Raw genomic sequence first — 24037 nt, forward strand, 5'->3', positions numbered from 1 at the left:
TTGGTTGTACAGAACCTGAATTTATACTAACCTGCATGGATACATATATTGACAAGATAATTATTTACTTTATTTAGTTGTAAAAATGCATGCTCATTATAACATGGGATAGATCCAGGAGACCGGGTGCAAATCCTGGGTACAAGTCAATATTTGTGGGGAAATCGCACATTATTCTTGTGTCTGCATGGGATTTCCTTGTACTTCCTAAAAACATACCGTTTGGGTTAAGTGGTGGATGTTTGGGTGTGAGTGCATGCGTCCTGTGATGTACTAGCACCATGTCTGAAGTTTGTTCCTTATTTGTGTCTGATGTTACCGAGATAGGTTGAGATCCCAATGGCACTGAATTGGAGTAAGAAGGTATAAAATATGGATGGATGTATGGATGAACTGTATAGAGCATTAACTGCTATTTGGATGTTAATGAAAGATGTTTTAATTGACTGACGTACAATATTACATATTCATGTATATCACAAGCTTTAGGGACTGGCAAAGATAGAAAATCACAGTGGTCACAAAAATAACATAAAAACATCACTCATTAGCTAATATTTATGCACTGTATATAATGAGCCCCCCTTCTTAAGATAACAACTGTCATAGTAAGCTAGGAAGTTTCCCAGTCAATAAGAGCTAATATGATGATTTCCTTCTTAATTAACACAGACTTGTAATTCGTATCATGGAGAGCATACTTCATGCTTTAAAATTCTTCCAATAAGGGGCATTATCCAGATTGTGCCTTAGATCATTCCCTGTCAATGCACTCCTCCCTTGTTTAATTACATTAAATTATTCACTTTTTGGATCCATTTGTGTTTTATTTACTCAGTAATTATGCAATTATCTATTCGCTCCACAAGACTTATTCTCATTTGGACAAAGCTGGCAGCACTGTGAGGGTTATATTTTTCACTATGTTCAGTGAATTCAATACCATCCAGCCAATGCAGATGGAGGAGCCTATGATGTCTTGGATAATGGACTATCTGTTGGGCAGACTGCCGATTATGATACTCAAGGACTGGGCTTCTAAAATGGATGTAAGGAACACCGAAGCACAACAAGGAACAGTCTTGTCTCCTGTTCTCTTTACTCTCTGCACCTCCAGCTACAAATAAAACAACAGGTCATGTCACTTGCAGAAGTTCTCTGATGATTCTGCACTAATGGAGTGTATTGATAAGGAGGTTGATAGGAGTCAGGTGGAGAAGTTTGTTTCTTGGTACAAAGAGAATTGTTTGCAACCTAATATCAGCAAAACCAAGGAGCTGATTATTGACTTTCATTGCACTGAAGAGCTTCTGCTGTATTCCTGGTCACTACTCAGGGGGTGGGTACAGAGGTAGTGCATTGTTACAAGTACCTGGGGGTCCACATCAATGTCAGGCTGGACTGGTCTAGTGGAAATATTTAAGAAAGGGCAGAGTGGGAAGTGATGTTTTTGACAGTGTATATTCTACAATTCTCTGATAGCCAGTGCAATTTTTACACTGTAGTGTGCCACGCTGGTAGCATCACTTCAAGAGAAAACCACCAAATCACCAAGACAATTAAGAAGGCAAACTCAGTTATGGGAAACACTGGAGGTAGCAGTAGTGGAGATAATAAAGACAAAAATGATTGCAATTATGAACAATGATGTACATCCTCCTTCTGACATACAAGCATTGAGTACTTATACCCAATTAATTATTTAGCAGAAATGTGTCGAGAAATAACATGGGGGCTCCTTCACACCTATAGCAATAGATAGATAGATAGATAGATAGATAGATAGATAGATAGATAGATAGATAGACAGATACTTTATATGAATTTATAAAGCATCACTGTTACTGTTCCCTTGTATTTGGTTTAGTCATAGTCATGGTTTTTTCTCTTTCCTTTTTGTAATTATTGTGTGTGTCTGTGGCAGTTATTATATTTCAATTTTCTTTGACATTCTGCAAAAGCTAAATTTCCTCTTGTGGCAAATAAAGTACTATCTATCTATCTATCTATCTATCTATCTATCTATCTATCTATCTATCTATCTATCTATCTATCTATCTATCTATCTATCTATCTATCTATCTATCTATCTATCTATCTATCTATCTATCTATCTATCTATCTATCTATCTATCTATCTATCTATGAAATAGAAGGACCGGGGAGAGAGCATTGGTGAGGCAGGACCTCTCTTGGGACGCTAGATAGCCACCCTCCTGGACAGCTGTGCCACCACAGATTCCCACAGGGCATGCTGCTTATTATCTATCTAATCATAGGGTCTCTGGTGCCTGATAAGCTTAATGTTAAATAAATTATTTACTGTAACATCCAGTCACTTCTGCTGGTGTCTGAAAAAAATTAGCACCAGTTTTGTGCTACATGATATTGTTCGATCCAAAGACTTCTGGGGCAGGGTGGGTGGTTTGTCCACCAGCCCACCAGTTCCAAAAGACTATTAACCACTGTCAAAGGTTTATTTTCTCCAGAAACACATTTCACTCGAGTTTTTGTTTTTGTCCAGTGCATTGTCAACTGTCTATATATCCTTGTAGTCAGAGCTTTTGCTGGCATGATTTCAATTAGACTTTAATTTATGGATTTTGTCATTATTGTTCATGCTAATGTATACAAATGTCTGACTGTAATATACTTTTCATATTTTATAAATATGTGCATGCATTCTGAGCCTTTTTTCAGTGCAGACTATAAGAACAAACCAAATTGAATTCAAATAAATTATCCTAGTATTTTATACTGTCACTTTGTACAAAAGCTGTTTACAGTATCTGTGATAATATAAAGATTTACATGATCAGCTTAGTGCAAAATAGTAGTAGTAGTAGTAGGCATATCTTTGTTTTTATTTGTTGACTCTTTCCACACAGTTTGGCATTATGAAATTAGTTTTAGATACCTGCCATCTTTTAGCATCTACATTATTATATTGATCCATAATGGCGTCAGACAGTGCCTAAGGTACTAAACAGAAGGCTACCACTTCTGTTCTAACAAGGTGGTTATGGGTCCAATCGTGGTAATCAGGGAGGTACTTGAACCACACTTAGAGCCACCAAACAAGTGATGCTCAAAAACAATCATACGCTCAATCATTCTTTAACTGCCTCAATAACAGAATGGCTATTTAGTATTGGTTTCTTTGATTCTCTGTGTACTGCAAACTTTAGACCAGGGAGAAAACATAACACTGTGATCATTAAAGTTACATAGGGGCTTTGAAGTTTTTACCTTATAAATATTGTTTATTAAAGCATTACTTTCACTGTTTGTTGCTATGTGTCATATCAGCTTGAACTTATTTTTAAGCAGTATACCTAAAACTTTCAACTAAAAGAAGGAACAATATTTTTCTTTAGTGGTCTTTTATACAGTGCATATTGCCATTATGAATATTTTTGTTCATTTATATAGTAATTTAAATTTGCTTATAATTTAATTAAATATACATATTACATAGTAATATGAATTTAATTACTACTTACTTAAATATACTTACTATTTATTAAGATTACTGTATGAAGACAGTAGATGGTGCTAGTAATAGTATCACAGATCCCTTCAGAATAACCCAGTGAAACCCAGGATGTTGGATCCATGAAGAACACAGCACTGCCATGCCATCCCTTTTTACATAATGATACATGTAGCATCCCAGGGAACTTTCAAGTACAGAGTTACAGCAGAATTGTTTACATGTACATTTTTACAATTGGAACAGTGGCAGAATAAGAGACACATTCAGAACACACAATAGAGTGTTGAGGAGGTTAGCAGAAGTGTGGCTTATACAGTCAGAAAACCATGTAGCCACATTACATACATAAGCTTAGCAGCGCTCATTAGATATTTACATAAATTAGTATAACTATAAATCACTTTATCTAGCACATTCTCTCCTGCCTATTATAATTAATCCATCCATTTTTCAGATTTGCAGTACATTTCCATTATTCAGTTGCAGGGAACTGGATGCCCCTTACCTGCAGCATTGATAAATCAACACTGGATGAAATGCCATTTACACAACAGATTTGTGCACCCACAATTGGTGAATATAAAGTAAATATGAATGCATCTTCTTACAAGAGAAAAGTGGATAAAAATGAAAGAATGTAAACTGTTGGACAATGTATAAGATGGGGACTGACCAAGTAAAACATGCTCACAAAATTAACATCTCCACACGGATCTTGAATGATGGAATTATCTTGACAATAAAGTGTGAGAAAGAATTTTTCTATTCCTTCAATTTTGTAGAATCTGTTCATCACACGCAGTTAATATTGCAATCCACAGTTAGAGAATCTACAAGTATTTGTCCAATAAAACTTATGTATTCTTATTATCATCATGAGATACAGAAATCAATTATTCCTGTAAAGCTCCTGTGTCCAGACCTGTTTTACACAGAGCTACCCAGTCTACTGATGCTGTAAATCCCATTGTAGTTTCTAGTTTCTATCCTTTGTTTTTCTTGTTTTTCCTGTCTTCCCATGTTTTGACGTTTGTGCTAGCCACTGCTCTGTGTATAATTTAGGCACAAAAACAGAATGCTCTTCACTAATGACAATTTATGACCATCTTGTTCAGCACAAGCCCATGCATTCCCACAGTGCCTTAGGTTCATCTATATATATATAAAATCCCTATGTGCGTCCAGGTGTCCGTGTGTGGGTGTCTTCTGATGAAGTGTGCATGCGCGGGGCACGGTGCGATGCACGATATTACTGTCAGAGAAAGTTAGAGGCGTTTTACGGAAATACAAACCAGTATTACTTCGAGAGGAAATTAAAGGTACACAATACAGTGACGCATATTACAGCGACATACAAGCCAGTATTACTGTCAGATGAGATTAAAGGCATATTACCGACACACACGCCTGTATTACCGCCAGAGAAAATTAAAGGTATATTACGGACGTACAAGCCAGCGAACGTACAAGACGGTATCCTTCAATAAGGGTGCGCACAGGCATCCTTCAATAAGGGTGCGCACAAAAAGGCGAGCCTCAAAAGGGTGACCTCAATTGGGCGCAGCAAATAAAGGCGCGCGTAAATAAAGATCTGCACCTTTGTTGCTCTTCACATATTCCAGAGCCATTTGAACTAAATTATCTACGAACGCCTTTATTCGCCGTGCTCAATTGAGGTCGCCCTTTTGAAGCTCGCCTTTTTGTGCGCGCCCTAATTGAATAGAGCCGTACAAGACAGTATTACTGTCACAGAAAATTAAAGACACACAATACACGGTGGCAGCCCACGAAGAACGGTCAGCTCAGCAAGTAAACATCAACAAAAGAAAGGCTGAAAGAAAGAAAAATACGACCAACAAACAGAATGAGGTCAAAGTCCCTTGCCATTTAATATAGACTGTTCCTACTAATGTTTATGCACTACTGTTCTAGCGCCTGTTATTGTAACGGGCTAAATGACTAGTTGTACTATATTTGGTAATTGTTTTTAATAGATGAAAAGCCTCCAGGGTGATCAGTCATCATTAATCATGATTCTCAGCATTTTGTTACAAAAAATGCTCATGCAGTCTTATTATTACTTAGAAATGTTCAATCAAGTACTATTTTGAAGAACACAAATCAGTTTCTTATTAAACCCTAGTATTCTAGACATCCCTGTACCCTGGTGAGCAATCAAAATGTTTTTCAAATTCTTAAATTGTTAATAAAAGTTATAATTAGGTTCCATAACTAATTACTCTGTTAAATGTTTAAACTTCACATTTACCACCTTGTGTGGGTTGGATTACTCTGCATCCAATTTACTCATTTTCCATGGGTCACATTTTCTACATCTTAAAGTTCAACATCTTGTGCAATTCTTGACTACCTGTGTTATCCTCTTGTTTTCATTACCCTTTGTCTAAGTATCGCTGTTCTAATTTTCTCTTATTAAACACAGCAAATCTCTGTCTCATATCTGTAATTTAGCCTTTTGCTCCAGATTGCCATGAACTTTTTGTAGGATTAAATAATTCCTGGTTTAAATCTTAACTAATTCTCCTTTGAATGTTCATTCGTGTCCTCTAATGCAAATTGCAAAATGCACAGTTTACCTGAACCAATTCTGCCGAAACAACATTATTGATTAGGTCCCCAGAAACAGTTATCACTTCAAGAATAAAAAGAATTTAACTCCTTTTTGCCTAAAAAAGTATAAAATACTCTTTAGTCTTGAGATGCATTAAAATGCCTTTCTCTGCAGTGTCTCTAGTGCTAGTGACTGGAATTGGAAACAGCTGAAATGCTGTTTCACTTCATACATTTCCCTGTCTCTAAAAATGGGCCCTCTTTTTTCATATGTATTTCTTTCTTTCCTAAAAAACTGGCCTCTGTTCCTCTCCATCAGTAAAACATTCTCCCAGGCATCTGCCAATGCTAGACACATCAAGGGACTCTTATACAGTAAAGCCCCAAACCTCCATCCAGGGTCAGTAGTTGCCAAAGGCAGAAGGCCTCCCATTTCCAGCATTCTTTAGTGGCTCCTGGTCTTCCAAGTCCCAAGGCTTTATTTAAAGGCCATGCAACCAGGACTGCTTTCTTAGGATGCTATGGTTCAAACAAGAGGAAGAAATGCACAGGCCTCAGCAAGGAATGCCACAGGTGTTAACACCTTCTGTCCCCTATTGGGCACATAATTCCAGAGTAATATATATATGGGCAGCTAGTTCCCCAAACAGAGCAAATATCTGGGGATCTGTCCTAGATTGATTCTTGTCTTCTTTAGATGGTTTTGATTCTTGTCTTTTGTGTTCATTCTTACCTTTTGGTTTTGTCACTTAGATCTATTTTTGGATTTTCTGGTTTTGACCTCAGCATGTCATTAACTACAATTTTTGACTGTCATTTTGTGTTACTCCGGTCTTGCAACCATTGTCGGTGTCTTTATACAACCCTTCACAAAAACAAGCTAAATCCATCCTTTTGTGCCAAATATATTTTTTCTGTATATCTCTTTCAAGAACTATAGTGAAATCCTTTAGTGGTTTCAGATGTGTTGAAATTTTAAAAGACCACATTCTCTTGCTGAGTATAATAGAGTTTGGTGATTTTTTGCATTTGCCACTTGCTTCTTTATGAATTCTCTATGAACATAGAAACACTTCATCATAGGGCATTCATATGGTATTCTAAGGAATCCATCCTCATTTAATACTTCATTTTGAGTTACATCTCCATCGTCTTTGAATCAGGCCTCATTTATCACAGATTATCACAACTCACGTCACTCGTTGTCTATTCAAAGTTCAGAATTCAGCTTTCATCGACCCATTTGTTAAGCACTGACATACTCTTCAAGTTGCACATTAGTCTCTGAATTCTGCTGGACCGGTTTAAGTCCTTAAATTGTGTATCTAACTCTAAAAATCAAAGATCAATGTTACTGTAATGTCTTTTATAATTCTTTAAATGCTTTTTTTTTCCACTTATTGTGCAATAGCCTCGTTATCACTGATTAAATAGCCAATAATGAGCTTCCTAAACCTCACAATAGTCTCATATAGATACCTACTGGCCTATTTGCATAGGTTTCATCAGAAAATATATAACGCCTATTCAATAAAGTGATAACAAAGAAGTTGTTTTTGTGCAAAGAAAGAATCATTATGTTCCAACATGATTTTAACAGTTATTATGCAATAATTTGTAAATGAGCATGTCCTTAATTAATAAATTAGAACCTGCATGCTAAAAATTATAAGACAATAACAATGTGATATTACAAGTATTGAAAGCTGTGTGGGAAATGGGAAATTAACCATTTTCTGTAATGGAGTATCAGTTTTTTGGAAAAATGAAAGAAAATAAACATATTTGGGCGGCATGATGGCGCAGTGGTGGTGCTGCTGCTTCGCAGTTAGGAGACCTGGGTTTGCTTCCTGGGTCCTCCCTGCGTGGAGTTTGCATGTTCTCCCCGTGTCTGCGTGGGTTTCCTCCGGGTGCTCTGGTTTCCTTCCACATTCCAAAGACATGCAGGTTAGGTGCATTGGCGATTCTAAATTGTCCCTAGTGTGTGTGTGTGTGTGCCCTGCGATGGGCTGGCGCCCTGCCCGGGGTTTGTTTCCTGCCTTGCACCCTGTGTTGGCTGGGATTAGCTCCAGCAGACCCACATGATCCTGTAGTTAGGATATAGTGGGTTGGATAATGGATGGAATAAACATATTTCCCTTAAAGACAATTAACATTTACATTAGGCAATTAGTGAAAAGTGATAAAATAGCTATCGGTCACATTTTATTTTAAGTGACACAGAAAATGATCATCACTGGACAATTTATAAACCAACAGACCATAGTGGTTTAGATTACAAATTTAAAAAGAGCTTTGAACACGGATCATGCAACTGGAAAAACATGAATAATTTATTATATCTACAGTACAGGTTACAAGATTATGATCAGGTATTTTTTTTAAAGTCTGTCTAGATTCCTCCTCTCACATACTGCCTGCTTTTCACCAGTCTCTTTTGTCTCAGATCATTCTTTCCTATCTAATTGTACAATTCAGCATTTTTCATTAGGCAAGGATTTAATAATCAGAAGAGGTGTGATATAAAAGGAAGAGAAAATCCCTTCATGAGTGTTCTGATATTGTGCTATTTTTGCCTTTGAAAAAGCCATTCATATTTGGCTTTGCATTTGTATTTGATGATTCTAGATTTTTACAGATTATTCTGTTTTCGTATAGTATATTTTTGCATAGCATTTTGCTTCATTGACTTGTCTTTGCTGGTGTTTTTGATTGTCTGCCTTCTCCTGATATTGCTATTGTCTTGCATTTAATAGGGCTTCTATGCAGCAATTAAAATGTGTTCTCACTATGAGAGTATATTCACTGTTGTGCCTTTATAGAACCTTAGTTAACATATTTTTAATGTATGAAGCATATAGCAGTTTATAATTTAGAATCATAGTCAATCATATGCTGTGGGCAACATTCATGATATAAGGTACAATAAATATTGCAGTATTATCACTTATGATAACAAACCCCAGTAGACTCAATAGTTACCTACTGTACAATATCAATAATAGCAGTAATTATATTTTATCAATGGTGTGATAACAAACAGACTCTACACAAATGCACTACTATTCCATGGGACTGGTGGTCAGTTCTCAGTGTCAAGCTCAAGTAGCAAGTAGTAAACAACAATCTGAAATTGCCTCTGTCTTTACATCCATAATAAATAAACACATCCTTCCTATTTTTTCAATGCTGATGTAAAATCAACATTGGCTTACTCTGCTTCTATGTTCTGGTTGCATCCTCTCTGCACAAACATATTCAAAATGTAACAAGGTAATCAGTAAAGATCACATCCCTAGGGTCCACATCATAAAAGGAAATAATCAACCAGATAACATCCAGCGATAGAAGCAGTTAGTGAGAATTATTGCCTATTTAACATAAAGTGTTATTGGAAATCAAAGTGCAATGGTAATATATCACAGGGATGGGATTTGACTGCATAAGCAATGACAACATAGGGTGGTGACTTGACCCATAATTAGCTATGGCATTTACTTACACTCTCATTTCAAAATGATTTCTTAGGTCTTCATAAACCAGTCATCAATCAAGTTTCAGATAATGAAAATAGCTAATGGCTTTATCAAAAAGTAACAGCACACTTTACATCATTAGGTATCAGCTACTGGAAGAAAAGATTTCAAATAGTTCTACAGAAGCATTATTCACTGTCCAGGATGTACACATAGTCTGACAAAAGAGAAATAATTGACAAAAAATCCAGTGGGCGCTGCCTTTTCACTTCTTTGGTCAGGTGAGATTTTCTCTACACTGATATTACATTGTTTTTGCAGGATACTCAATAAAAGAATCCCATGCAGTTAGAACAAATCTTAAATATGAAATTAAGGCAATATTTTTCAGATATTGTATTTTATCTGTACTGCACCAACTATATGGATGACATCACTAGTGCTCTTCAGACAGCAGCATGCAAAGTCTGATTTCCGAAAAGGTTAATGGAGCTATTAGCATGGGCCAGGATGTAAATCAAACTGGTAAAGTCCAGTAGCTTCTCCATTTAGATTAGAAACAATCAGATCTGTTTCTTTGTGGATGGCACAAGAACCCCAGTGCTGGTGTCACCTTGTTCTGACAACAGGGTTGCATCTGTAGTCATGAAAGGCTTATAAAATACAAAAAAGCGGTCTTCCAGGAAAGCTTAAAGAGGCCTCTGAAAATGTCAGAAATCAACTCATTCACAAATGGTTGGGCCTGTCTCAATGTTACTCCAAAGAAGGGGGCATTGGAAGGAATATGTTGCAGCTCCCTGTAAAATCTACGAAAGCTGCAAGAAAGGTAAGGTCAGAAAGGAGAAAGAAGAAGAAAGCAATGGTGATTTCAGAAGTCATTATGATGGAAAAGAACAAGTATAAAATCAAGGAAATTTGGCAGTTTCACCAGGGTTATAGGGTCATCATTGTTGCGTTAAACCCTGGGGAGTTTTAATCAATACAGCTTTAAGTTGGAAATGACACATGGTAGATACCATAGGATAAGTTCACCTTACTGATTAGGGAAATTTATGATATACTCCCAAATCACTGCAATCCAAAGTACAATGCTTCCTCTGTAATGCTTCAAGTGTAAATCTCTGGGACATTCTGTCCACATTCCTGCAAAAGTTACCCTCTCCCACAAAAAAAGGTAAGTGACTGGGCCATGAGAGTCAGTCTGCACTAGCTCCGATTTCCCATCAAAATTACATTAATTACACTAAGGCCAGGCATTGTAAAGGGAGAAATATTCAAGGCTGAATGCTGAGTGCTGGAAGGGAGGATAGAGTGCTGCCATCTACGTGGTAAACATGGGTTGCTGAAGCTTCGTCACAGCAGCGACCCAGCATTCATTGAGACTTATGATAGTGACAGAAGTAAAGCTGAGGAAGACAGTATAAAAGTGGGCTAAGGAGGCAGAAAAAGCAAGTTTCTGGCTGTGGCTAAGGAGTAGAACCAGGAAACACATGATTTGTAAGAACTTCATTGTAGAAATTTATTACCAGAACTACAGACCAGTCACTGAGTAGGAATAAAATCTAGGAGAAATGAACCCTGAAGTGAACAAAACAGGGTGATATCAGCCACACCTCTAAGGGATGTTCAAGGATTAAAAGAGCAAAATATTGATGAGGGTGGCTTCTGGCTGATGACCCAGCAGCTGTCCATGGACGGCATATCTACCCATACATTGATCTAACTTGATTAAAATGCTTTGTGAAGCACATACTTAAGTGAAAAAGACAAGAGGTTCACCTCAATGCAACCTAAAGCAGCTGAGAGAAAACTTTGTCTGATACTTGCATGTATGCAGCCAAAAACTATTTAGAGTACTCAGCGTTTTTACAGACATCAGATTCAGTGCTTCAAATTGTGCCATCTCCTGTCTCTGCAGTCCCATTGAGAGATTTTACTGCTCAGGTGGTGAATGATGGTCATAACTTGAAGAAGGGTTGATTGGGAGAAACTGCTTTTTTATTCTCCCTTGGAAAACGTGTGTTGAGGTACTGGAAAAGGGTATCCATCCAGGAGGTGAACATCAGATCCAGGAGGAACAACGAAGATTCTTTCCTGGCCATGAAATGGTGGACCAACTCGTTATTCTTGCATGAATATTTGAGGTCATATGAATTTGCCCAACCTACCTGCATGTTATTTATATACTTGAAAAAATGATTGACTACGTACCCCATAGTATCATGTAGGAGGAGGTTCAAGAGTATAAGATTCCTGGGTTGCTGATCCGTACTGTTTGGTTCTTGAATTTGTGTTTGCATTCTTGCAATTAGGCTGAATCTGTTCAATGTGTAGTTGAACTCTTCCAAGGCTGCATCTTTTTTTTCTCTAACCTTTCTTGGCCACTACAGTATATAATGGATACCAGGATTGCATCAATGCTATTTGCAGATGATGTTGTTTTGCTGGCTTAAAAAGATCCCTGACAATTCACTTGAATGGTTTGCAGCTCAGAATAAATTGGTTTAGATAAGAATCAGCACACTAAAATTCAAGACTTGCTCTCTTCAGGTAAGGAGTGAGTGGCTGCTGCAAGTGGAGAAGGACATTGTAAATACAAATGGTCCAAATTAGGTTCCTGAGTAGGTTTGGTGGGCACACTCAATATAATAGTGTGAGGAGCTCAGCAATACAGGAGCAGCCAAGGGATAGCTGAGATGGTTTGGGCATGTAGTTAGTTAGAAGTCACACTAGAAAAGACCCAAGTGCAAAGCCAGGGCATGATGAACGGATTATATCTCTCAGTTAGCCCAAGAGCGTCCGGAAATTCCAAAGGAGTGGGAAGAGGAAGGATTTGCTGAGAAATGGATGGCCCAATAAGCAGAAAGAGAATGATGATGATGATGCAGATGTGAATGTAACACATAAATGCACTGTTGTTTACAGTAGGATACTGTAACTTGGCAATAAGTTGTACAGATTTGTATTTGGATTGTCACACTATTGTTTTTAAAATCTGTTCGCTATTTATTGACCTATTCATTTTTACAATCTAGTGTTTAGATTTCACTTCATTCAGTGTTGTGCACATATTTTGTTAAATCCCTCCTTCAGTTGCAAGTGTGGCAGGTATACATATGCACCTGCCAGTACATAACCTCACTGAGACGTTTTCGGTATAAATCTTGCATAAATTAATGATTTTCACGTGCTAAAAATGGTTTTCTTTTTCTTTGGGGTAACAAACCTTGGCGCAATTAATGAGAATGATTTTTGTTTAGCATCTTCTATTTCAATGAAAAAGTTCCAACTTGATTCATTTTATGAAGGTTTCCTTTACTCGTAAAAAATAAAACACATAAAAAGAATGTTTAGTTTTCATAGATTTATCCAGGCATAAAAAGCATAATTGAACAATGAAACTTGGTGTTCTTTTATGATGGTATACAGTCAATAATTCCTCAAGAATAGATTGATCTCATGGTAGTGAAGGTTCTTCATTCAAACACTTGCTGCTTGTGCCCAGATGTTGTATAGTATCATGATTTTGCTTGAGACTTTTGAAAATCACAATTTCATCAGGTCATCTATAATGTTACAATGAAATGGAAATGTTTCTGAAACACTAGAAAAATGTATTTTTCAGAATGTCAGTGTGGTCTCAAGTAGAACCTAACAGGACACATGGTATGGATGCTATTTTAGAAATATGATGAAATTGTTCAGTGACTCTTCCCCCCAAATGAACAACCAATCAATCCTAAACATCACTTTTTCATAGTACATACCACTTGTTACACATTTTATTATGAAATAATACCTATATTAGAAATAAAAGAAGGTTTGGTAGCTTATCTCAGCAGCACATCATTAGAATGTGGGAGGAAAATTTGACTTTTTTGAGAAAAAAACACACAAATAATGCTGGGCTAAGGTGTTTTTCCAAATAGTACATTTAACATCCACAGCTTGAATTCTCCACAAGCAAGGCAAATCTTTCAAATCATAGCCTACACAGGATTAAATCTGATTTTAACAAAAGCACCAAAATAATAATGGAATTTCTTACGACATACAGAACTTCATGCTGACAATTCAATTCAGGTTTCTGAGTTTTCACCAGATATGGCTTTGTTAAATAGGGATTGAAAGATGATGATAGCTGTTACTCTATTTGTCTGTGATTCAAAGCAGTTAAATATGAATCAGCTGTCTAGCATTCCAGTGCTTTTTAATGATACATTTTAACTGCTTTTCTGTATATAATGAAGCCCAAGAGCTGTACCTTATCAGTCTTTCAAATCTAACAACTCTTACACAATGCTGTCCTGTATGTGACATTTTCCAGTACAATCCAGAATGTTTTAATTTTTGTGAAATGGACTGGTCTGAGATGCAATACAAATTTGCCCTATGATAAGGCACAGGGGAAGGAGAGGAGGCTCCTAGTGCAAATGGAGGAGCAGGACGTGAGTAAGGAGAAGCGAGCCAGCAGGGCAGTTGGTATGCAACAACAGGGAGCCTGTTGGAACACAAAACATCATGGCCTGAACTTTGAAAGGATGAGCCCTCATTGCTCAAAGTCCCTGATCCAAGCTCTCTACGATGTTTTACCAAAATCTTCCAACCTGTGCTGCTTCGGATGTTGGAGACCCCAGCATGCCTGCTGTGCCCAGAGAAAGGCACCATGGAATACATCTTGAGTTGCTTCAAGCTGGCTTTGAGGGAAGCACGGGTTCTGCTCCATGCTCCCATCTTGCTGCTGTGTCTCCTCTTCTGACCCCAATGCCAGCTCATCTCACCGCTGGCTGAAGAACTGGAGACAGAGAAGCAAGCGGGAGGAGGACATTTTAAAATACAGAGCTTTTTAATGGACATTTATTTATTAATTGTTTTTATTGTCTTTTAAAAGTTCTTATTCTTTTATGTCCTGTTTTACAAGGGGAGCTTGGGTTGATTTTATTGTGGGGTTATTTTTAGTGCTTTTATTATGTAGTGATTTTAGTGCAGTTGTAGTGTGGCCAAGCTGTGGACCTGGGCCACCAGTTGCACAGGGTTGGCAGTGGCATGAAGCCTTCCTGTGCAGCTGGAGGCTTATGGGGGATGGAATGTGGTATAGCAGGTCCACATCTCATGTCAAAAGGGCCAGTTTTAAATAAATAATCGCCGCACTTGCGGCTTAGAAAGGGGGCGTGGTACTGTGGCCGAGCGGTTCTCAGGGAATTCGTGATGCGGGCGATTCTCACTTAAGTGCACAGGTGAGGAGTCATCCGCATCCGTAATTGCTCCCGGGAACTGCTTATTGCCACAGCTGATCAACGTCCCCGTAATATTTAGAAGCGCGAGGTGGCAAGCAGGGGGAAAAGAAAAAAGGAAAAAAATGAAAGAAAGAAAAGGAGGTTGCAGGAGTGAGGAAGAAGGCAGGAAGCTGGAGGAGAAAGCCGGTGCGTGAGGAGAGAGGGAGAGAGAGAGAGAGAGAGAGAGAGAGAGAGAGAGAGAGAGAGAGAGAGAGAGAGAGAGAATGAGCGAGCGAGTGCTCGTAGGCAGCCGGGAGGTGAGCCCCCGAGAAGAGTGTTTGGCCGATACTCCAGCTGAGCGATCATGGAACTGGAGTGACCAATGATGAAGGATGGCTCGCCGTGTTAAGACAGCGGGAGTCGGGAAGCTTGGGTGATGGATTCCACAGCGTGAGCATCCTGGTGGTCATTGGGGAAGCCAAGTCTCAATCTGGAGAGTGCTAAACCGAAGCCAGGGATCGGGAAGCCTCCAAATCAGTCATGTGGGAAGAAGGTCACCTGCTGGTAGGGCGACTCTCCTGTTGCGGGGCCCAGATGGGAGAAGCAGAGGAGTTGCCAGGTTAAAGTAGACACCGGGGTTTGTGTTTTTAAAGGACTGCTTCCAGCCGTTGTTTTAACCTCGTTCATTTTTAAAGGATTTTTCTATGGTGTTTTTAACCTCCACCATTTCACTCGTTTTTATGGATTATTTATTTATTGAAGAAACTGTGATGCACTGCACTTTATTTATTTGGACTTTGTTTTGTTGGTTTTGTTTTTAATAAAAGCACTTTGCACTTTTTTGCACCATCCCCTTGCTCCATTGTTGTGCCTCACTGCCAAGCTCATTGGTGACATTACCGACGGTGACAGGTTCAAGGGTTCCTGGAAGCAAGATGGAAGCATGGAGCAGAACCCGCATCGTCACAGAAGGGAAATATCAGTGGTGGCACAATCAGGTTTTCAGAGCTATAGCTGACACCAGACAAAGTTCTGTCACTCAGAATTAGTGTGGGTGGTCAATGTGGATCATCACATTATTATAACTGGGGAAAAGCCACCAACAGTAACTGGGACCCCCGACTCTGCCTTTGGAAGTTTACTGGCCACAGCACTTGACTGGGACCTGAGAGCTGATCTAGTTGGTCCACTCAAGTTCCCAGAAGAAGTCGCTTGATATCACTGAGACCAGACATTGTCTTGCTCCTCAGATCCTCCAAGCTGGTTGTACATATGGAGTTTATTGTTCCATGGGAAGATAATATCCAAGAGGCTAATGAAAGAGAGAGAGGAAGTTACGCAGAGCTGGAGGAGCAGTGCAAAGAGAAAGGTGCAAGCCAATTGAAGTAGGCTGCAGAGGGTTTGCTGGCTAGGCCTTCTTCAAGACACTTACTGTCCTTGGCATCTGTGCAGCCAACTAATAAAGGGTCATAAAGACAGCCACGGATTAGAAGAGGAAACCTGTGGGGTAAAGTGCAACCTGGACACAAGTCAAGGCTTGATCAACCCCGGCTGTGTCAGAGTAAAGGAGTCTAAAATTGGGTGAACTGAAACTCTTGATGACCCCAGGAACATCACTGAAGAAGTATAAAAAATGGCATTCAAGGAAGCCTTTAATTTTAGTATCCATTCTGTATACAAAATATTAACCAAAAAGACAAGTAATGTACTCAATTTGGAGAACACTTATTCAGATGGTATAATTACAAAATGAGACTGTGACGGTATGGGTTGGCTCCATACTCCCTGTTGCATTTGGAAGCCTCTTGAACCCGACACCGTCAATAGTTATGACTGGGATGAGATTGGCAGATGAGGACAAATACTGTACACACGAACCAATGTGTAGGTGCATAAGGTGCTCAGTGCTTTTATTAAAAACAATTCAAAACTCAGAACAGTGTCCAAACATCATGCAGTGAAAACATTTCAATAAATAAATAATCGCATAAAAAAAGTTGTTCAGTGGAGGTTAAAACAGCCAAATAAATAATCCTTTAAAATGAACAAGGTTAAAAACATGGCAGGAAAGCCCAGGTGTTCTCCTTCAAAGCTGACGTCTCCATGACTTAGCCCTTACGGGTTCTTGCAGCCAAGGAGGCACCAAAAGTGCAGTTCAGCCACCCTTCCATACTGCTCTTACACCTGGGACCTTGTAGCCCTCTCTGGCTCCTGGCAAGGCACCCCATCAAGCCTCTGACTCCTGTTGTCAGGCTCGCACCCCTGTGGTCCATGGCACCACCCACAGAATGCCTCTCTGAGTTGTGGGTTTGAACCATGCACGGTAAAGTGGGATCTGCAGCTGGTTGGCGTTTTAAATAAATAATTCTAATTGCCATACTTGCATCTTTGGATGGGAGTGGTAGAGTGGTGAGAGCAGTTCCCGTGAACAATGCCGGAGCAGATGGCCCTGCACTTAGTACACAGGTGCAAGACCGCCTGTGAACCAAACTGGTGCTGGGAGCTGCTGATTGCTGCAGTTATGTCACACCCCCCATATTAAAAAGAAAGTGTGAGCAGGGGCGGCCTTAGGCATGTGCAAACTGTGCACCTGCACAGGGTCGCCAAATCCCAGGGGCCGCCACGCCAATATATATTGAATATAAAACAGAAAGAGAAAATAACGACACAGCTGATGGCAATATGGGCGAAAAACATTGTGTTTCTTGTTAATTAGTATGCTGTATTTAAAAAAATGTCGCTAGAGTTAGAGCAGTAAGCTATATGTAGTATTATAACGTTCTGCCGTAATGAGAATATCATGGGCCACCACTTGGTTTTCAAGTTACGGACACGCACATATAGAAGCGAAGCTAGTGCAAGTGGGCGAGTCGTTTTACGAGTTAATGTTTCACCTAGTTTTAATAAAGTATTAGTGTTAGTGCAATAGTCATAGTGAATATCTGGTCAGATAGGGGACACGAGACATTTGCATACCCATTCTAAGCAAAATGAAGAGATTTTGAGTACACGAAAGCTGGCAAAACACAGCGGCACATTTCGGCAAAAGTTAAACGCTTGTGTCATGAGCACGAGGCGGCTATGCAGTGTCTGCAATGGACGTAGCCATCCGCTGTGCATAAGATACCATATTGACACTGGCGGGCGAAGGGGCCACCGATTCTTTCTCTGCCCAGGGCCGCCACGAGCCTAGAGCCACCCCTGGTGTGAGTACCAGGAGAAAAAAGGAAAACAAAGGAAAGAGAGTACAGAGGTTAAAGAGAGGCATTGAGAGAAAGGCAGGAGGAGACAGAGAGAGAGACTGTGCGAGGAAAAGAAGAATGGCGCCCCAGAGGGGAGTGTGTGTGACCAGGGGGCTGAAGGGTCGCTCCTGATTGGTCGCTCACAGCATCGTGCTCAGGTGTGTGCTCTCGCCGGGAGGAGCCATTGAGTAGGCAGCGGTGGGAGGACAGTGTGCTTTCGCCGGGTGGAGCCAGGAATGGCAGCGGTGGACGCGGAGTGGAGGAAGGCTCGGCCGCTCCCCGTAGAACGATGTGGGATTGGTGGCGGGGACGCAGGCCAGGTCCGAAATGTTGTTTGCGTCTGCTGGTGGATTTCTCCTCGGTCTACAAGATCCGGAAAGGGATGAGACGAGGAGAAGTTAGTTGTAAAGGAAAGGCACCAGGGCTCAATTTTAAAGGACATTTTCCTGCCAGTGTTTTAACTTCATTTTAATGGATTTATTTATTGGATTACTTTTAACCTCCAAAATTCACTTTAAGGATTATTTATTTATTGACTTCTTTGAATACACAGTACTTTTTGAACACTTTCTGTTTAATAAAAGCACTGAACACCTTTACACCTTCCCCTTGCTTGGATGTGTGAGTGTCCTCATATGCCTGGTTATGTTATTGTTTTATGTTATGTTATGTTATTGACAGTGTTGAGTTCAAGAGGCTCCCAGAATGGAAGTGGGAGCATGGAGCACCATCACAGAGACCTTCTAAATAACTGGGTCACTTAATAAAGGATCTTTGCTAGCTTAATATGTGAATGATGGTCAGTTATATCACATTCTTAAGAAACTAATTTTTTATCTGTGAAAAATAAAAAACATGGTCAGGAACTATTCAGGAACGAAGAGTTCTGCTGTAGTGCTTTTTGAGCTGCTTTTCTGCTTCACAATTCAGTGGTATAGACTGCTTCAATATGAAACACATGGTTATCAACTTACCCTTGCTCTTCCATCATTTCTTGCAGCTCCATACATTTGAGCTCTACCCTCCTCTTTCTTTCATGATCCAGGATTTCTCGGTGGGCCTTTTTCACTAATACGGGCTCTGCTTTCCTGGGCTCCTCCTCTTGTTTGGGTCGGTTCGTAGATGCACTTGCCTGAGCAAAGCCATTGGTGTTCTCCTGCGGAGAGGGCACCATTGCTCCATCATACATGGCTCTTGCTTGGCTTCCAGAGTTACCTGAAAGACAATTGGTTGGACACATTTGTACAATTTGACAACTGCCTTGTTTTGTCTTCATTTCTTCAATTCATTCCCCACTACTGAAAAAAAACCTACTGTAATCGGTTTTGCTAAATGTAATCTGACAGTTTAATGGAGAAAGAGCCTTCCTAATCTACCTCTCAGCATGCCTTGACTGCATTTCTTTCAAAGCATCCATCAGACGGCTTAGTCTCTGTTTCTGTTTGCATCAAAATGCTGCCTGCAAATAATATTAGCATTAATGCTTTAACTCTTGACTAATATTTTGTCTCGTTGGCATATCCAAACGCCTCCTTCCACTCCCAGCAGAATCCCCTATAATAACAACACTTGGAGCAAGCTCCTCAGGAAGCACAGTAAGCCCAAATCTTATAATGTTAAATATCATCTACCCTGTAAAATAATGCATTACCCACAATTCTTCGCTCTGATTTCAATTTTACATGTTAGCATCACAATTTCATCTGTTTAATTAATTTCTCATGCAGCTCCCAAGGGTGTCAAGAGATGATATTAGACGTATTCATTTATAAAAAAGATTAGTGGTAAAAAAAGAAAGAACTAAAAGCATAGTAAATAAAAGGAAATCTTCAGTCCACAGGAATTTGGCATTGGTGATTTCGAACCCTTAGAAATAACAAGAGTAAACCAATTATCTTCAACTTGAATCATTTTTGGACACAAATCAATGTAATATGGGCCTCTATTAATCTGTCCTTTCCTATTTCTTCTATCCATGATGGAGCGATACAAAACAGTAAATGGCTATCACACAGTACATTCACATTCCACCCCAACTGATCTATAAGCAATCAAGGCTGAAAAGTTAACCTCTTGGTAATAATTTTTATAATCAATGGCCTGCAAACATGCTACAGTTGATTACTGCTTTGCCAGGGAATACAAGTAAATGTTATTGACCTTTACTTTTTTAAAATGGATTTCATACTTTTCACATACAGCCATTCAATGGGCACATTACTGAAAAAAAAATTGCAAATGTGTATGAATTATCCAATTCTTAAAATTCAACAACAGTGCATAAGTAAATGGAAGGATCATCACTTTAATTAGCATTAATTGAGAAGAATGAGAATACAGGAGCAAATTAACAATGTCAAGCTTTACTGGATCTGATTGTAAAGCTGTCACAAGCATCAGCCACCAAAACGGGAAACTCAGTTACCAGACCTCCAGACTCCATATTCTTTCACCTTCTGTCTAGTTTAATTCTATTCTCCCTTTCTCTCTGATCATTGTTGAATGTCTTTTCTGGGAAGAAGATGGCTACTTATACCCATCTTAGAGTAAAAAAATAGAATATGATCTGTCATCAGGCCTGATGCTACGTTGCCATTAGACTACATGACCATGGTCCCAGTAGTCTCATTTTGAGCCTTCTTGCTGGCATTAGTCAAGATGGAATTTTTGTGTTAGTGATGTACAGAATCCTCAGATCTCCATAATCCTTCAAAAGTAGTGTGCCTGCAGTGCTTCCAGCTGACATAATATCAATAAAATGCCTTATTTCACTGCTCTCTTTACCCAGGAAAGTTTAATAAAAATTATGACACATATGTTGCTTGCTATAACACTAGAGATACAGCTGGTGAGCAGAACTCCCCTCGGATACCATGGATCCCCTGCCCTAAGATATGCCAGTATGGAAAACTGCCTTCTGGTGACACTAATTGAGACTTTCCTGTCCATGGCTTTATATTTGTTGCCTGCATTAATATGTTAGATGAAAGATTATGTACGAAGAAACAACACTGCAGTGTACAGGAGTGCTAAGGTTGAATGAGTTAATTATTATTATTTTTCAGTACATTCATAACTATCAAACCTGCTTAATTCGGTTTAGGGTGGCATGAACAAACCCTGGACTGAATACCAGTCCACTGCAGGGCACATTTATTCACACACAGTCACTCATACAGGGTCAGCCTAGAGTCAGTAATTAACCTCAACCTGCATGTTTTTGGGATATGGGAGAAAACAGGAGTATCTGAATGAGAAACCCACACAGACGGGAACAGAAAGTCAACACTCTACATGGGTAGTGAGCAGGCCAGGATTAAATGCCAGGACTCTGGATGCATGAGGCAGCGGTGATTACCACTGCTCCACCATGCATCTCTTTCCTCAACACAGTCTTTTATAAAATGAATCCTGAATCATGATCTGCTATAAGCAAGCTCCATTCAGACTAAACTGAAGCAGGGCTCAGTCTACTACCTGAATGCTCATAGGTTAGTCCATTGTCTTGTGTAGTTGAGGAATACAGTACAACTTGGTCACAAACATTTACGAACACGTACAAATCGGGTTACGATCAACACGTTTGCCAAAATTTTGCATCTGTTCACGACCACCTGCTCTGGTGGCGAACAAAAACACTGGTGGCCAGTTTCCCTACGTGCACCAATGATTTCCCATTCTCCGTTTCCCATTTTCTTTTGTTTGCGTATACAGGGCCTAACAAAGCAGCTGATGTTGCAAAAGGAGTTATAATGTCAACCAAGCAGAGGCCTCAAGTGCTGGAAGAGGTGGAAAAACTATTGCTAGTGTGGTTGAATGAAAAGCAACTTGCATGGGATAGCGTAAGCCAGCTGATCATATGTGCAAAAGCCAGAAAGATTCATGGCAATTTGCTGAAAAAAAATCCTTCTTCGAGTGGCGAAGGTGAGGAATTTAAAGCCAGTAGAGGATGGTTTGAAAAGTTTCGCAAGAGAAATGGCATTTAATTTTTTTCCCCTGTGCTTAAAACTCATAAAAAAAGTTTACAGCGAGCGGTTAGTAAGGGTCTAGCGCAATCTCTTACAATGTTAGTTTCTCTGTTGTTCAAGGTTTTCTCAGTGTTATTCAATGTTTTTACATTTAGTTTACTGTTACACTGTGCATTCTATGGTCTAATTAACTATTTTTGTGCTTAAAAAATATATATTTACATACAGTTTGTATGGTCTGGAACGGATTAATTGTATTTACATACAATCTTATGGGGAAATTACGTTCAGGTCGCGACCAAATCGGGTTGCGTCCAGAGGTTTGGAACGAATTACGGTCGTGACCAGAGGTACCACTGTATCTCAGAAGAAGTTAGACTGGTAGACGTTAAAGTGACTAGTTTATGCACTCAGTTTTGTAACTGATAAACCTAATTAGTTTATTTCTTTACTGTTCTGTAAAAACCATTCTATGTAAAACAATAATCACTGATTAACTCCATAAAGGCTTTCTGCACAGTATTAATAATGCAAAAGTGAGATATGATGAATATGTGTACTGATTTTTAATCAGTCTTCATCTGTTATATCATCTTTCAAATGAAGCATTGTTACAATGCAATTTATTGTATTGGTAAATTGAAAGAATGAGCTATCAGTTGACTGACTGGTTGATTTTTAATCATAGCTCTCAGATACAGTCATGCTTTCTTTTTCCTTGCCTTCTCAAAAATAAAACTAATTTCACACAATTGAATCTCAACAGGACTTGCCAGAGGGCAGGCTAAAGGATTTAGAGATCATTCAGGTTTTAACTGTTTAATATGGGAAATATAATATAAAAAGCTGAGTGCTATGAATCAACTGTAGAAAACAATAGGCCATGCCTTAATTGTAGGCTAGGGATAAAAAGCCTCCACACTTGGATTTCCATATGGTCTGTTTTAACAAATTGTTAGAAACAAGATGTGGCAAAACTGAGCCATAATAATACTGATGCACCACAAACATCTTATATAGTAATTATGACAACTGTGAGCTCTGCAAAAATGCACTTCATGAAACATTTCCTGAACATCTCTACTAAACTCTCTTTCAAGGGTAGTTGTCAACAAAAAAGGGCTGTTGCAGTAGGGGACTCTAGTGCTCCCTTGAACCCTCAGATACCACTCCAAACACTGGGTAAAACTCCAATACTTATTTATTTTATAATAATACTGTGCACAAAGCACCCTCCACTCCACACTACACAAACAATACTTCAATAATCAATAACCAATACAATAAACCAATCCTCCTCTCCCAGACGCGTTGCCACCCTTCCACCCAGCTCAGCTCACTCGTCTGGGGTTTCCCAGAGTCCTTAATAGTCCCTGACCCGGAAGTGGTTTCATCCCAACAATCCATAAGTCCTTATCACTTCCGGGTCAGATTAAAAGTACTTTTCTTCAACCCGGAAGCACATCGTTCCTTCCGATCATGTGATCATGACGCACTTCTGGGTTATAGGGCACGTAGCCTTCTGTAAGCCTCCCTACAGCGGCTCCTGGTGGTCCCCATGGTATCCAGCAGGGTTGTTTATAACAACTACAATGTCCATAATGCCCTGCTGGAATTTGGGGACCTTCCATGCTGCTGGGAGAGTTCCATCTGGCGGCCTGGAGGTGTGGCCGGCCATCCCTCACAGGGTCCATGCTAGCTCCTGCATGCTGCAGCATATACTGCTGCTATCTCAAGATGACCACACATTCCATGAAGCAAATAAATCCTGCATATTTATGGAATAAAAAAAAGTATCTTGGGTTTGAATCCATCCATCCATCCATCCATCCACCCATTTTCCAACCCGCTGAATCCGAATACAGGGTCATGGGGGTCTTCTGGAGCCATTCCCAGCCAACACAGGGCACAAGGCAGGAACCAATCCCGGGCAGGGTGCCAACCCACCGCAGGACGGGTTTGAATCCAATGCATACTAACTATCTGTTTAGAATTAACATGTTCTCCCCATTTTAAAGCTGGTATTTCTCTTGGTAGTTTGTTTGTTCACCTAAATCCCAAGAAGACA

The 24037-nt window shown here is 39.5% G+C and overlaps 1 protein-coding gene across 5 annotated transcripts in view; it reads right to left on the minus strand.

The window, feature by feature from the left end:
- The window catches only part of srrm3 (serine/arginine repetitive matrix 3), a 437508-nt gene that overhangs the window by 154991 nt on the left and 258480 nt on the right, over window positions 1-24037 (minus strand). For all 5 annotated transcript variants that reach the window (XM_051930826.1, XM_051930824.1, XM_051930825.1 and 2 more), the window contains one exon: window positions 18976-19216. In XM_051930826.1, the coding sequence (XP_051786786.1) occupies window positions 18976-19190 (215 nt within the window). In that variant the 5' untranslated portion in view covers window positions 19191-19216. The remainder of the gene's footprint in view (window positions 1-18975; window positions 19217-24037) is intronic.

Source organism: Erpetoichthys calabaricus, chromosome 8, assembly GCF_900747795.2.
Source record: "Erpetoichthys calabaricus chromosome 8, fErpCal1.3, whole genome shotgun sequence".
Taxonomy (NCBI): domain Eukaryota; kingdom Metazoa; phylum Chordata; class Cladistia; order Polypteriformes; family Polypteridae; genus Erpetoichthys; species Erpetoichthys calabaricus.